The sequence below is a fragment of the Anomaloglossus baeobatrachus genome, chromosome 2 (genome assembly GCF_048569485.1).
Source record: "Anomaloglossus baeobatrachus isolate aAnoBae1 chromosome 2, aAnoBae1.hap1, whole genome shotgun sequence".
Lineage (NCBI taxonomy): Eukaryota > Metazoa > Chordata > Amphibia > Anura > Aromobatidae > Anomaloglossus > Anomaloglossus baeobatrachus.
This window is the reverse complement of record NC_134354.1, coordinates 665,849,490-665,863,244: the sequence shown is the minus strand read 5'-3', so window position 1 is coordinate 665,863,244 and position 13,755 is coordinate 665,849,490. Positions and strand designations below refer to the sequence as shown.

The 13,755-nt window shown below is 46.6% G+C and overlaps 1 protein-coding gene across 3 annotated transcripts in view; it reads right to left on the bottom strand.

Annotated features, from left to right (window-relative positions):
* The window catches only part of OS9 (OS9 endoplasmic reticulum lectin), a 175,273-nt gene that overhangs the window by 25,191 nt on the left and 136,327 nt on the right, over positions 1 to 13,755 (bottom strand). For 2 of the 3 annotated variants that reach the window (XM_075337094.1, XM_075337095.1), the window contains 2 exons: positions 3,505 to 3,709; positions 307 to 468 (listed from right to left, as the gene is read on the bottom strand). In XM_075337094.1, coding sequence (XP_075193209.1) covers positions 307 to 468; positions 3,505 to 3,709 — 367 coding nt within the window. The remainder of the gene's footprint in view (positions 1 to 306; positions 469 to 3,504; positions 3,710 to 13,755) is intronic. The other variant, XM_075337096.1, reaches the window with a different exon arrangement.

The window sequence follows — 13,755 nt, the reverse complement described above, 5'->3', positions numbered from 1 at the left end:
TTAAGTACCATGTCATCATGACATACCCAGTATGTCACGGGTTGTTAAGAGGTTAATCAACAATTATTTCTTCTATGTTTATCTATTTTTTACCCCCAAAATGCTGCCCCCCTGACACGTGCCGCCTGGGGCGGACTGCCCCCTCCGCTACGCCACTGGGAGAGACGCTGCCAGAGCCAAGATGAGCAGTAATCACACTATATAATATATTCACACCAAATGCTACCTGGAAGCATAAAAAGCCACTGAAGCAGAATATTCTACTCAATGCCATAGAGCCAGCCCAGCACTCAGCGAGGAGCCTACCTTCCGCCTTCAGGCCTTCCTTTTCAAGCAGGTCTTTTACAACATTCTCAATGTGTCTCAGTTGTGGGTTTTCGCTGCTCATTTCCTTGCTCTCGGGATGCTCAGAGCTGCCCCGTCGTATCTTTGTGACCCTGACTTTTACACGGCCATCCGAACGGTCATCTGATGTGAAGAAGATGATAGGAAAATTTAACCCATCAATATACTAGTATAAATAACAGCTAAATAGAGGGGGTTCATGGCCGTTCGGGTGAGTCAAGTTGCACAACATAACACACTTATGAAAAGACAGAAGAAACACTGCTAGCAAAACAAGAAGCAGCAGGAAAGGAAGACCTGAAAGCCTAAATTTACAGTCATGGTCGAAAGTTTTGGCACCCTTGAAATTGTTCTACAAAATGAAGCATTTCTAACAGACAATTATTGCAATTCCACATGTTTATTTCCTGTGCGTATTAGAATAGAAAAAAAATGGAAAAAAAGGCAAATTGGACATAAATTTCACACAAAACCCCAAAAATGAGCCAGACAAATTTCAAACGGTGTCAACACTTTCAGCCATGACTGTGTCCAATATTCTAGGTACGAAGTCCCTGTACAACCCAGCACAAGTCATCTTTCGCCAATAATCTCATTTACACTAATGCTCTCAAGCCTAGAAGCAGAGCCCGGATACAAAGAACTATATAGTTTCTAAAGATCCTGAAATGCAATAATGTTAATCACCCATTCACCAGATCAACAACAAAGAAAACAGACAAATCCTAATAATCTTTAATCGAGAATCAGACTATACAAACACTGCGCAGTGAGTGATCATCTCTCAGAATAGAAACTCATTGGGCAGCCCCAAAAACTGATCCAGGGAAACACAGTTCTTCAGTACAATACTTCCACTATTTGGAAACAAGACTTTATGGTAAATCGTCAAAGCAGATATCCAGATATAGATTTTAATGAAACCATATAACTTGAATGGGACCCAAACCAGCATCTGTATGCCAAAACTCCCCCATAACCAGCCCTGTATAATGCTAGTCACTAACATCAATGTTTAAAAAAAAAATAATGCATTTATAAAACGGTGCTGTTCCTATGCTTATTAGGCCTTTGACTAGTCGAAAGGACATTGTTTCTCCAGACTAGTAGGCCCTCTTTCCATGATTTCACAGCCCTGTGAGCGTGATAACATTTTTTTCTATGAGCCAGCATCACCACCAGCTCCTGGAAATCTTGCACATGTGCGCTGCTTATTTAGGCAGCGTCAGTGTGCCTCAGAAGCAGGGTTTTACATGTTCAGAGAGGTGCACTACGCATGATCGAAAGAGCAGCTTCTGCACTTCTGGTCATACGCAGTTTGCCTCTCTGAAACAGAGTTGCGTACACCAGACTTCTGAGGCACACTGACGCTGCCTAACTGAGCAGCGCAAATAAGCAAGATTTCCAGGAGCTGGTGGGGATGCTGGCTCGTAGAATTAATGTTATCACGCCCACAGGGTCGTGAAATCATGGAAAGAGGGACAACTAGTCAGGGGAAACAACGCCCCTTCGACTAGTCAAAAGGCCAAACATAGGAACAGCGCAGGTTTTGGCTATTGATGGCCACAGTGTGAATGTGCATCTACACATGGCAATTGTACCAACAGGAGTGATGATCCACTGCTACGGTTTTTGCATTATTTCTTTCGGTTCTGAACATACAGGGGTAAGGCACCCTCTTTTTGGGCTGTACACCTGGTCTATATGGCTTTCCAGGTACAAAATAGTCAGGCCTGTGTGCTACTTTGCTTTTGTCCTGGGTCAAATCTTAAACTTGTCACAAGACGCAGGGCTCCTTCAGTTAGTAAATGGGGAACAGAAGACTGAGGGCATGCAGAGACCAAAGAATTGTGATTGCAGCTCTGGGGTAAAATACAGGCTGCAGTTCAGGACTTGTGGAAGATAAACAATACACGTTACTCATCATTTTTCTGCAGATTCATGCCATCAAAATGACCTATTTCAGGACAAAGCTATGTGACGCCCTGGCAATACCAGGTAGTCACAGATGACTGTACCCCCCACCAAGGGTGCAGGAATCGCTTCCTCCTTGGGATTACACACACACACACACACACACACGAGCATCCGCCCCTCCCCCCCCAGTTAGGAGCTGAAAAGAGCAGCAGGGGAGGACTTCAGTGAGTCGGAGGAGAGCAGCAGAGCAGTCAGGAGTGTGTCTCCTGGGCTGCAGAGAAACTTGCAGAGCGGTCAGGGGTTGGAGCCCCTGGACTCCGGGAACAAGTCAGGGTAGTGGCCCGCCGGCATCGGGAACCCGGAATAGTGCAGAGAAGTGGACTTCCCCCGTTCCAATCGGAGGAGCTAAGCAGACTACAAGGTGCAGTGCAACAAAAGAGGGCTCCTGCTTATTGCACCGTGTGTGGGACCAGCACACCCCTCCAAAAAGCTCCTGGTCACTGGCAAGTTGGTTTACAAAGGACTCTGTTTTATGACCACAACATCAGCCTAGCTTCATCCAACACCAAGACAACCGAACTGTGAGTTCCCTGCTCCCTGCAATCCCTGCCACCACCACAACTCCCAACTGGGCCCCGGGACTACACCTCCCCTACCAGTGGAGGGGATTCCACCTTGCTGCCCCACACCACCAGTCCCGGGCACGGTCCCCAGAGGCAGCGGCAGTGCCACCATCTCATCACCGCAACCCACGGGTGGCGTCACAGACAATCTTCCCTGTACATATTCTCCTTTTTCTTTGTTGTGGAGCCTGGGATCACAGACCGGGTCACGCCACCGTGATAACTCTAGAAGCGACCCCATTGGCCCTCCTCTGAGTACCCCCTAACCCTGGGCGACACAGATACATTCTACTGGAAAATATCTTAAAAATTTCACCTAAATATAAAGGACACCCGTCAACTGTCCAAAGTTATTACGTTAAATGCTTGAACTACCCATGAATATTAGATCTGCAGCATTTACTAGAACATGTTGTGTTGTTCCCATTAGTTTTCTTGGAAATGTATGAATACATCGAAAACTGGTCAATTAAAAACAGATGGTACATTCCCCAGGTCAATGGAGTCGCCTCTACAGTCTGATGACGTCCGGTCAGTGCTGCGGAGTAAAGTACTGAGCAATTATTACAAACTTTACAGCATTTACCAGATCTGGTCGCCCATGTATCCTACCACCTACCGGTTGGAGCTTTGGCGGCAGGATCGCTGTAATCATCATTAGTGGTGGCCTCATCGCTCTCGGCGGCCGGTATCTCCTCTTCCTTCTCCGCGGCAGTACTGTCCAGTTTATCAATCAGCTTGTTCAGTGTTGTGGCCAGAGATTTTGAGGCTTGTTTTCTATCAAACTCGCCCTTCAGACCTTCTGTCTCCAACTCCTCTTGAGCCTTAAACATTCAGATTTGAACACTTTCTTAGTGACTGAGATAATGAAAGACACGCGGCATATTCTAATTCTATAATCAGCACTTGTCATCACAATGCAAAATTGTTATCCTAAGTTTATGCCCACCCAAAACACTAAGCAACGTCTAAAAATAGGCATCATTGTGTTCAGTGGGTTTATGGGCAGCAGCATTTATCAACACTAAAAACTACTAATAAGATTTTCAGATCTGACGCAGCTTTGAATATCAAGCCTTTTTGTTCCACATGCATTTTCTGCAGCCTTTTGACTTAACACTGTCTAGAGCAGAGTCAACAAGGAATCCGCATTAAAGTGGTGACATTAACATAATAAAATTACTGTTATTGTGAACAGTGAAGCAAATTGAAATGGTCTCTAAAAGGCAGTAAGTTAAAGATAACATTTGCTTTGTATTTTAAGCACACAAAAAAAAATAAAAATAAATAAATAAATACATAAAACTAATATATATCTATATATTATATACATTAGGGTGACCGGATCTCATATGGGGGGGAAAAAAAAAAAAAAAAAAAGTCGGAATCTTGTTTGTCTGGACCCCACAAAACGATTCCCCTTTCCAGATATTGAGATAGCCAAAATTTGAGCTCGATCAAACGACGTTAGCCCGTGCCGCTCGTTGCTCAAAGTTTGAAAAAAATCCAAATTTTTTGCCAAAAAGTTGACATATGGAGCCATAACTCTAGAACGGTAAATAATAAAAACACGCTTAATATCTCAAAAGAAGGCTAATGTTGTTCTTCAAAATTTATATATGTTACACACAGGGTGCATGTAATTTCTATTTTAGGGATGGTGATTTTACTTCAGCGTACAACCGACCTTTTATTTATTCAGTTTAGTTTCTAAAGTGCCTTTGAGCTGGTTAGATCGAACAATTATCCAGTGAAGATATTTTAACTTTTTGTAAATTTTCCAAGTGTGTGTGTTATTGTTTTTATAGCTATTATAGTATTATTTTAAAAGATATTTGAAAATATTTTATTGAAATTAAAGTTTGTAATATATTTTGTTTCGTTTTTCTAGTTAACTGTTATTTACCTATTGGACTCTGAAATGGCATTCACATCAGGTGTACAAAGCCGGAACAAGGATAAAATATTTCTTGTGGGCTATCCCATTCACCAGATCACCGGTTGTAAACTACCCTCAAATCGTCAAGTCTTATGTGCTTTATTTTATAATTTACGTACTGTGAAATTAACTGAAAGAGAATCAGCAAAACTGACCATACGAGAAGTGTTCATTTTTTGGGGGAAAGCTCAAATCCCGACTAGACATGAGCAAGATGCAATTACTAAGATGGAAAAACTTCACACCGAGTGGAGAAGTTTTCAAAAAGACCGGAAGAAAACATCGGAAACGGCCAAGAACAAATTTAAACAGTTTGTTGAAACGTTGAATGATCTCTTTGATATTGCTCAACAAGATGCCTTGGCTCTGATGAAATCGGAAGAAGATAAGGCGTTTCTTGTTTTATGCAGTTAGGAAAGTTAGGAAAGAAAAATTAAAAAAGAGGTAGTTGATGGAGGATTGGTAAATTTACTTACCGAAGAAACATTTACATTCTTTGACCGATTTAATATAAAAACAGATTTCCTAAAACAAAATCCAAACACCTGGCCTCAAAAAAGAGAATTTTGTTTACTTACCGTAAATTCTTTTTCTTATAGTTCCGTCTTGGGAGACCCAGACCTTGGGTGTTTAGCTTCTGCCTCCGGAGGACACACAAAGTACTACACCTAAAAGTGTAGCTCCTCCCTCTGAGCTTATACACCCCCTGGTGAGCCAGTCCCAGCCAGTTTAGTGCAAAAGCTGAAGGAGAATAGCCACCCACAAGTAGAACAGAGCAAGAGCCAGAACAACCGGAGACTCTGTCCACGACAACAGCCGGTGATAACACGCGGAACAAGGACCTTGCCAACAGGCAACAGGGTCTCCCAATACGGAACTATAAGAAAAAGAATTTATGGTAAGTAAACAAAATTCTCTTTTTCTTTATCGCTCCTTTGGGAGACCCAGACCTTGGGACGTTCCAAAGCAGTCCCTGGGTGGGAATAAACAGAAAAACTAAGAAGTAGGCAGAACCTAACTTCACAAATGGGCGACAGCCGCCTGAAGGATGCGTCTGCCCAAGCTCGCATCTGCCGAAGCATGAGCATGCACTTGGTAATGCTTCGAGAAGGTATGCAGGCTAGTCCAAGTGGCAGCCTGACAGACTTGTTGAGCCGTAGCCTGGTGCCTAAAAGCCCAAGAGGCACCGACAGCTCTGGTCGAGTGTGCCTTGATCCCCGGCGGGGGAGGCAGCCGAGTACTCTGGTAGGCGTCCGAAATGGTCGACCTAATCCAACGGGCTAAGGTCGGCTTAGAAGCAAGGAGGCCTTTGCGCCGACCTGTGGTTAGCACAAAAAGAGAGGTGCACCGCCTAAGCGCAGCGGTGCGAGACACATAGATCCGGAGAGCACGCACCAGATCTAGAGTATGCAGCGCTTTTTCAAAGCGATGAACAGGGGCCGGACAGAAGGAAGGTAAGGTAATGTCCTGGTTAAGGTGGAAGGGAGAGACCACCTTAGGAAGAAAGTCCAGAGTCGGACGGAGAACCACCTTGTCTTGATGAAAAACTAAAAAAGGTGACTCCAAGGAGAGCGCAGCCAAATCAGAGACTCTGAGAGAAGTTATGGCAACCAGAAAAGCCACTTTCTGTGAAAGCCGATACAAAGAAACATCCCTAAGAGGCTCGAAGGGGGGCTTCTGCAAGACCGTGAGAACCAAGTTAAGGTCCCAGGGATCCAAGGGCCGCTGGTAAGGCGGAATGATGTGAGACGCGCCTTGCATGAAGGTGCGGACCTGAGACAGCCGAGAGAGACGCCGCTGGAACAAAACTGACAGAGCTGAAACTTGTCCCTTGAAAGAGTTGAGGGACAGTCCTAGGTGCAGACCGGACTGTAGAAAAGACAGAAGGGTCGGCAAGGAGAATGGCCAAGGAGGATGACCGTTAGAGCGACACCAGGACAGGAAAATTTTCCAAGTCCTGTGATAGATCTTAGCGGAGGAAGACTTGCGGGCCCGAGTCATAGTGGAGATGACTTCAGGAGGAATACCAGAAGCCGTCAAAATCCAGGACTCAAGAGCCATGCCGTCAATTTGAGAGCCGCAGAATTCGGGCGGAAAAACGGACCTTGCGAGGGTAGGTCTGGACCATCCGGGAGATGCCACGGCATCTCTACGGACAGTTGGAGCAGGTCCGGATACCAAGCTCGCCTGGGCCAGTCCGGTGCAATGAGGATGACTCGACAGCCCTTCATTCTGATCTTGCGCAGGACTCTGGGCAAAAGAGCTAGAGGGGGAAACACGTAGGACAGACGAAACTGGGACCAGTCCTGAACCAGAGCGTCCGCGGCAAAGGCCTGAGGATCGTGGGAGCGAGCCACGTAAAACAGGAACCTTGTTGTTGTGACGGGATGCCATTAGGTCCACGTCCGGAGTGCCCCATTTGCGGCAGATCGACTGAAACACTGCCGGGTGCAGGGTCCACTCGCCACTGTCCACGCTTTGACGGCTGAGATAATCTGCCTCCCAGTTGTCCACGCCTGGGATGTGGACTGCGGATATGGTGGAACTGGAGTCCTCCGCCCATTGAAGAATGCGTTGTACCTCCATCAATGTCAGGCGGCTGCGTGTCCCGCCTTGATGATTGATGTAGGCAACCGCTGTCGCGTTGTCCGACTGGACTCGAATGTGCCTGCCCGCCAGCAGATGGTGAAATGCTAGGAGAGCTAGAAGCACGGCTCTGGTTTCCAGCACATTGATTGAAAGGGCTGACTCGGACGGAGTCCAAGTGCCCTGCGCTCTGTGGTGGAGACACACCGCTCCCCAGCCGGATAGACTGGCATCCGTGGTGAGAATCACCCAGGACGGGGCCAGGAAGGAGCGCCCTTGGGACAGGAAGAGGGGCCGAAGCCACCACTGAAGGGAGCTCCTGGTCCGTGGCGACAGAGCCACTAACTTGTGTAAGGAGTAAGGCCGCTTGTCCCAACAGCGGAGAATGTCCAGCTGCAGGGGGCGCAGATGGAACTGGGCAAAGGGAACAGCCTCCATGGACGCCACCATTTGACCCAGCACCTGCATCAGACGCCTGAGAGTATAACGGTGGGGCCTCAGGAGAGAGCGCACCGCCAGCTGGAGTGACAGCTGTTTGTTTAAGGGCAACTTCACGAGTGCCGACAAAGTCTCGAACTGCATCCCTAGGTACGTGAGACTCTGGGTCGGAGTCAGAGTGGACTTGGGAAGATTGACAAGCCACCCGAATTGGGCTAGAGTGAGCGAGAGACTCCGCTGACAGTCTGCGCTGGATGGAGCCTTGACTAGAAGGTCGTCCAGGTAAGGGAGCACTGCCAACCCCTGGAGGTGCAGAACCGCAATCACTGCTGCCATGACCTTGGTGAATACCCGAGGGGCCGTGGCTAACCCGAAGGGGAGAGCCACGAATTGGAAATGATCTTCTCCTATTGCAAAACGTAGCCAACGCTGGTGTGAAACTGCAATTGGCACATGTAGATAGGCATCTCTGATGTCGATGTATGCCAGGAAATCCCCTTGGGTCATTGAGGTAATGACTGATCGCAGAGACTCCATGCGAAAGTGCCGCACCCGAACATGCTTGTTGAGAAGCTTGAGATCCAGGATGGGCCGGAAGGTACCGTCCTTTTTGGGAACTAGGAAGAGGTTTGAGTAGAAACCTCTGAAACGTTCCCGGGCGGGAACTGGTACAATTACTCCGTTGGCCTGCAAGTCTGCCACGGCCTGTGAGAAGGCGGCGGCCTTGGAGCAGGGGGGAGTTGAGAGAAAAAATCTGTTTGGCGGGCTGGAAGAGAATTCTATCCTGTAGCCGTGGGAGATGATATCTCTCACCCACTGATCGGAGACGTGTTGAAACCAAGCGTCGCCAAAGTGGGAGAGCCTGCCACCGACTAAGGATGTTGCCAGAGCGGGCAGAGAGTCACGAGGAGGCTGCCTTAGTGGCAGCAGCTCCTGCGGTCTTCTGTGGACGCGCTTTTGGGCGCCAGTTGGATTTCTGGTCCTCAGCTGAGTTAGCGGACGAGGCCGAGGGCTTAGAAGACGACCAGTTGGAGAAACGAAAGGAGCGAAACCTCGACTGATTCCTACCCTGGGCAGGTTTCCTGGTTTTGGTTTGTGGCATGGAAGTATGGAAGTACTCTTCCCGCCAGTAGCTTCTTTAATAATTTCATCCAGCTGTTCACCGAACAGCCGGGACCCAGCAAAAGGGAGCCCAGCAAGGCACTTCTTTGAAGAAGCATCTGCCTTCCACTCTCGAAGCCACAAGATCCTGCGGATAACGAGGGAATTAGCCGAAGCCACCGCAGTGCGGTGAGAAGCCTCTAGCATGGCAGACATGGCATAAGATGAAAAAGCTGAAGCTTGAGAAGTTAAGGCAACCATCTCGGGCATAGATTCCCTGGTGAGGGAATGCATCTCCTCTAGAGAAGCAGGAGATGGCTTTGAGAGGCCACACTGCTGCAAAAGTTGGGGAAAACGCGGCCCCCGCCGCTTCATACACGGATTTGGCCAGAAGGTCGATCTGACGGTCAGTGGAATCCTTAAGGGAGGTGCCATCAGCCACCGACACAACGGTCCGGGCTGAGAGTCTAGACACCGGAGGGTCTACCTTTGGGGAATGAGCCCACTCCTTGACCACCTCAGGTGGAAAGGGAAAACGGTCATCAGAACCACGCTTTGGGAAGCGTTTGTCAGGACAGGCCCTGGGTTTGGTCACAGCGGTCTGAAAACTGGAGTGGTTAGAGAACACACTCTTTACTCTCTTAGGCGAGGTAAACTGGTGCTTTTCTGCCAGAGAGGGTTGCTCCTCTGATACTGGCGGATTGAGATCCAGTACAGAATTAATGGAAGCAATCAAGTCACTAAGATCTGAGTCACCCTCGGAAAGATCAATGGGGTACATGGAGTTAGCCTCCGAGCCCCCTGTAAAGGCATCCTCCTCATCCTGCAAGTCAGCTCTTGAATCAGAGCCGCGGGATGAGGAGGGAGAGGAAACCCTGCGCCTCCTCTTAGGAGGACGGGGTCTGGGCCCTGATGATGAATCCTCTGTGAGCTCCGGTGGACGGAGGTCAGATGATAGAGAGCCTAAGGGACCCTTAGTAAGAGCATTAGAGGCACCCTGTGAAGAGGGCTGATGCATATTCATCAAAGTCCTGGACAGAAGTCCCATGGACTCAGCAAAAGACTGGGAGATAGACCTAGAAAAGGATTCTACCCAGGCCGGGGGTTCAGCCACAGGTGCAGGAGCAGCCTGAGAGACCACTGGGGGTGAGACTCCAGGCTGTGGCACCGCCAAGTTAGAGCAGACATCACAATGTGGATAGGTGCTCGGTTCAGGCAGCAGGAGCTTACATGCAGCGCATACAGTATAAAGCTTTGGAGCCTTGCTCCTCGTGTGAGACATGCTGCTGGAGTGGGGACTCTACAAAGAGAATGAACCCCAGGGAGTATATACAGAAGTCCACAACCAGAGACCGGTTGTGGCTTACCAGACCGCTGGAAGCGGTGTTGTGTGCCCTCCAGATCCCGAAGCCCGGACCCCCAATGCACAGCACCTCAGCAGGGATGCAGAGAGCAGGCCAGCGCAGTGAACCCTGTCTGAGAAAATGGCTGCCGGAGCGAAGAGAGGGGGCGGGACTTGGGGGCGTTTCTGTAGGAAAGCGGGATCTGGAGGGCCATAGAGACCTGCAGGGGAGGAGACACGCACAGCAGTGGGGAGTGTCCCTCCCCTATGCAGGACGGCCGCCGGGAGGAGCCGTGCCTGTCCCTCTGCATGAGTGACATGCGAGGGTAGTTAACAGAAACTAGGCCTCCGGCAAAGCCGGGGCCTAAATTTGAGCAGCGAGGCCGACGCGCAGGCACCATCGGCGCGGTTCTCGGGCGAAAGCTAGAGAACCCGCCGGAAATGCCAAAATAAATACAGTAAGCACACTCTCCCCATACAATAAAGCACAGGGACCCCCAACACATATACGTCTCAGGTACTTAGCTGCTGAGACGCAGGGCCAGGTCCCTGGGGATGAGTGCTCCGGTCCAGCAGGGTCCTAAAGGGCTGCGGATGGAGACCGGTCTCCTGCCAGGCATGGAGACCGCGCTGGCTCCCACTTCAAGCCAGAGCCCAGGAGGGATGGTGAAGGAGCACGGCATGTAAGGCTCCAGCCTTGGAGATCAACCTTACAACACCACCGACACAGTGGGGTGAGAAGGGACATGCCGTGGGTCCAGACGTGGACCCGCACTTCTTCAATCTCATTCCAAAAAGGAAAAAATCATATGAGAATGCATGTGTGGATGTATGCCTCCTGAACACAAAGCGATAAACTGGCTGGGACTGGCTCACCAGGGGGTGTATAAGCTCAGAGGGAGGAGCTACACTTTTAGGTGTAGTACTTTGTGTGTCCTCCGGAGGCAGAAGCTAAACACCCAAGGTCTGGGTCTCCCAAAGGAACGATAAAGAAATAATGACTTCCAAGAAGGATTGAAAATTGTCAAAACATTAAAAGTAGTTAATGATATGGCTGAGCGTGGTGTTAAATTAATAACCGACTTTAACGACCTTCTGACAAAAGATGAAGAACAAAAGCAATATGTCCTGCAAGTTGTAAGCAAATGCCGAGCATTATATTCTGACGTTTCAAAAACTACTTTAACAAAAGCTCTAGAATAGATTAGATAACTATGTAAAATTATCAACTCATGTAGGTACTACGTCTAACTTTTCTGTGTCTGTTTTGTATGTATTATATACACCTCATTTTTATATTTTAAAATAAAAAAAAAATGTCATTAGACTTATCAGTATTACTTGTTTTTTGTTATATTTCTACTTTAAACTCAAAAATATACGAAACCCCCCCCCCAAAATTTATCACTTAATAACAAAATATATGAAGTATGCTCCTAGTGGTACCAGGTCACGTTCTTGGGGCTAAAAGCTGTTGTGACTCAGTTTGACTTAAAATAACAATTATGTATAAAATATAAATTTTGAAGAACAACATTAGCTTTCTTTTGAGATATTAAGTGTGTTTTTATTATTTACCGCTCTGGAGTTATGGCTCCATGTGTCAGCTTTTTGGCCAAAAATTTGGATTTTTTTCAAACTTTGAGCGACGAGCGGCACGGGTTAACGTCGTTTGATCGAGCTCAAATTTTGGCTATCTCAATATCTGGAAAGGGGAATCGTTTTGTGGGGTCCAGACGAACAAGATTCCGACTCCCCCCCCCCCCCCCCATATGAGATCCGGTCACCCTAATGTATATAATGTATATAATATATAGATATATATTAGTTTTATGTATTTATTTATTTATTTATTTTTTTTTGTGTGCTTAAAATACAAAGCAAATGTTATCTTTAACTTCCTGCCTTTTAGAGACCATTTCAATTTGCTTCACTGTTCACAATAACAGTAATTTTATTATGTTAATGTCACCACTTTAATGCGGATTCCTTGTTGACTCTGCTCTAGACAGTGTTAAGTCAAAAGGCTGCAGAAAATGCATGTGGAACAAAAATTTTGGCTCTCTCAATATCTGGAAAGGGGAATCATTTTGTGGGGTCCAGACGAACAAGATTCCGACATCGATTTTTTACAATCACCCTAATATACATATATAAAAAGTTATTTTTTTTCTTCATCTTTTACATTTGAAAAATTACAAATAGAAAAATGGGCCAGTGCAAAGGTGTGGACGCCCTTGGAGATTTGTGTACGCAAATAACTTTGACCAAGGCTTCAGACCTTAATTAGCCTGTTAGGATTATGGCTTGCTCACTATCATCGTTAGGAGAGGCCAGGTGATGCAAATTTCATAGTTTTATAAAAACCCAGCCTCCTCTAACTTTGTGCCAAAAAACAGCAGCCATAGGTTCTTCTAAGCAACTGCCTAGCACTCTGAAAATAAAAATGATGGAAATCCATCCATGTTTTTAAGTTGCCTTTTCCTCAGTTCGAAATGAAATTAAGAAATGGCAGCTACCAGGAACAGTGGAGGTCAAGATAAGATCTGAAAAGACCAAGCAAATTTCTATGAGAGCTTCTGGAAGGATTGCTAGAGGCAAATCAGAACCCTCACTTCTCTGCCAAATCTTCCTGAAGGTCTTTTGCACTGATTCTGGAGTTGTAGTACATTGTTCTACTGCAACAATATGGCCTACATGGAAGAGTCATCAGAAGAAAACCTCTCCTGCGTCCTCACCATAAAATTCAAAAGAACATCTAAACAAGCCTGATGCATTTTGGAAACAAATCCTGTGGGCTGATGAGATTAAAATAGAACTCTTTGACCGCAATGATCAAAAGGTGTATGTGGAGAAAAAAAAAAGGGCACAGAATTTTGTGGGGGAAAAAACCCCAAACATATTGCTATCCATTAAGCATGTTTCTATTCTACTTTTCCTCTGACTGTAAGCCAAAACCAGGAGTGGAATAATCATAGGAAAAGTATAATAGAAACACGGGTGTCACTTCTGCATTTTTTTTACCCACTCCTGGTTTTGGCTACAAATACTGAGGTAAAAAACTCACCAAATACGAATGCCGTAACATTGCGTAGGATAGGAGACACTAATTTTCTAAATTACACAGCAATGGAAAAAAAATCCCTCCTGTAACTTTCTGCATCTAGTGAGAAGGTCATTTCTTCTTAGTTTTGATCCAGTCTTGCTCTACAATTTATGAGAAACAGCGCCACCTAATGTATCTGTGGCACTACAAGATTTAAAGGGAATGTATCGTCAGAAAAAAAAAAATTCAATAACTGAAAAAATGTAAAGTAATAATATTTAAGGCCCTGTGCGCACACTGCGTTTTTACCCGCGGTTTTGCTGCATAAATTTCTTGAGAAATGTTTGTAATCTTTCTGCAGACATTTCCCAGCAAAACCTATGGAAAAAAAAAAAAAAAAAAAAATAGCTGTGCGCAC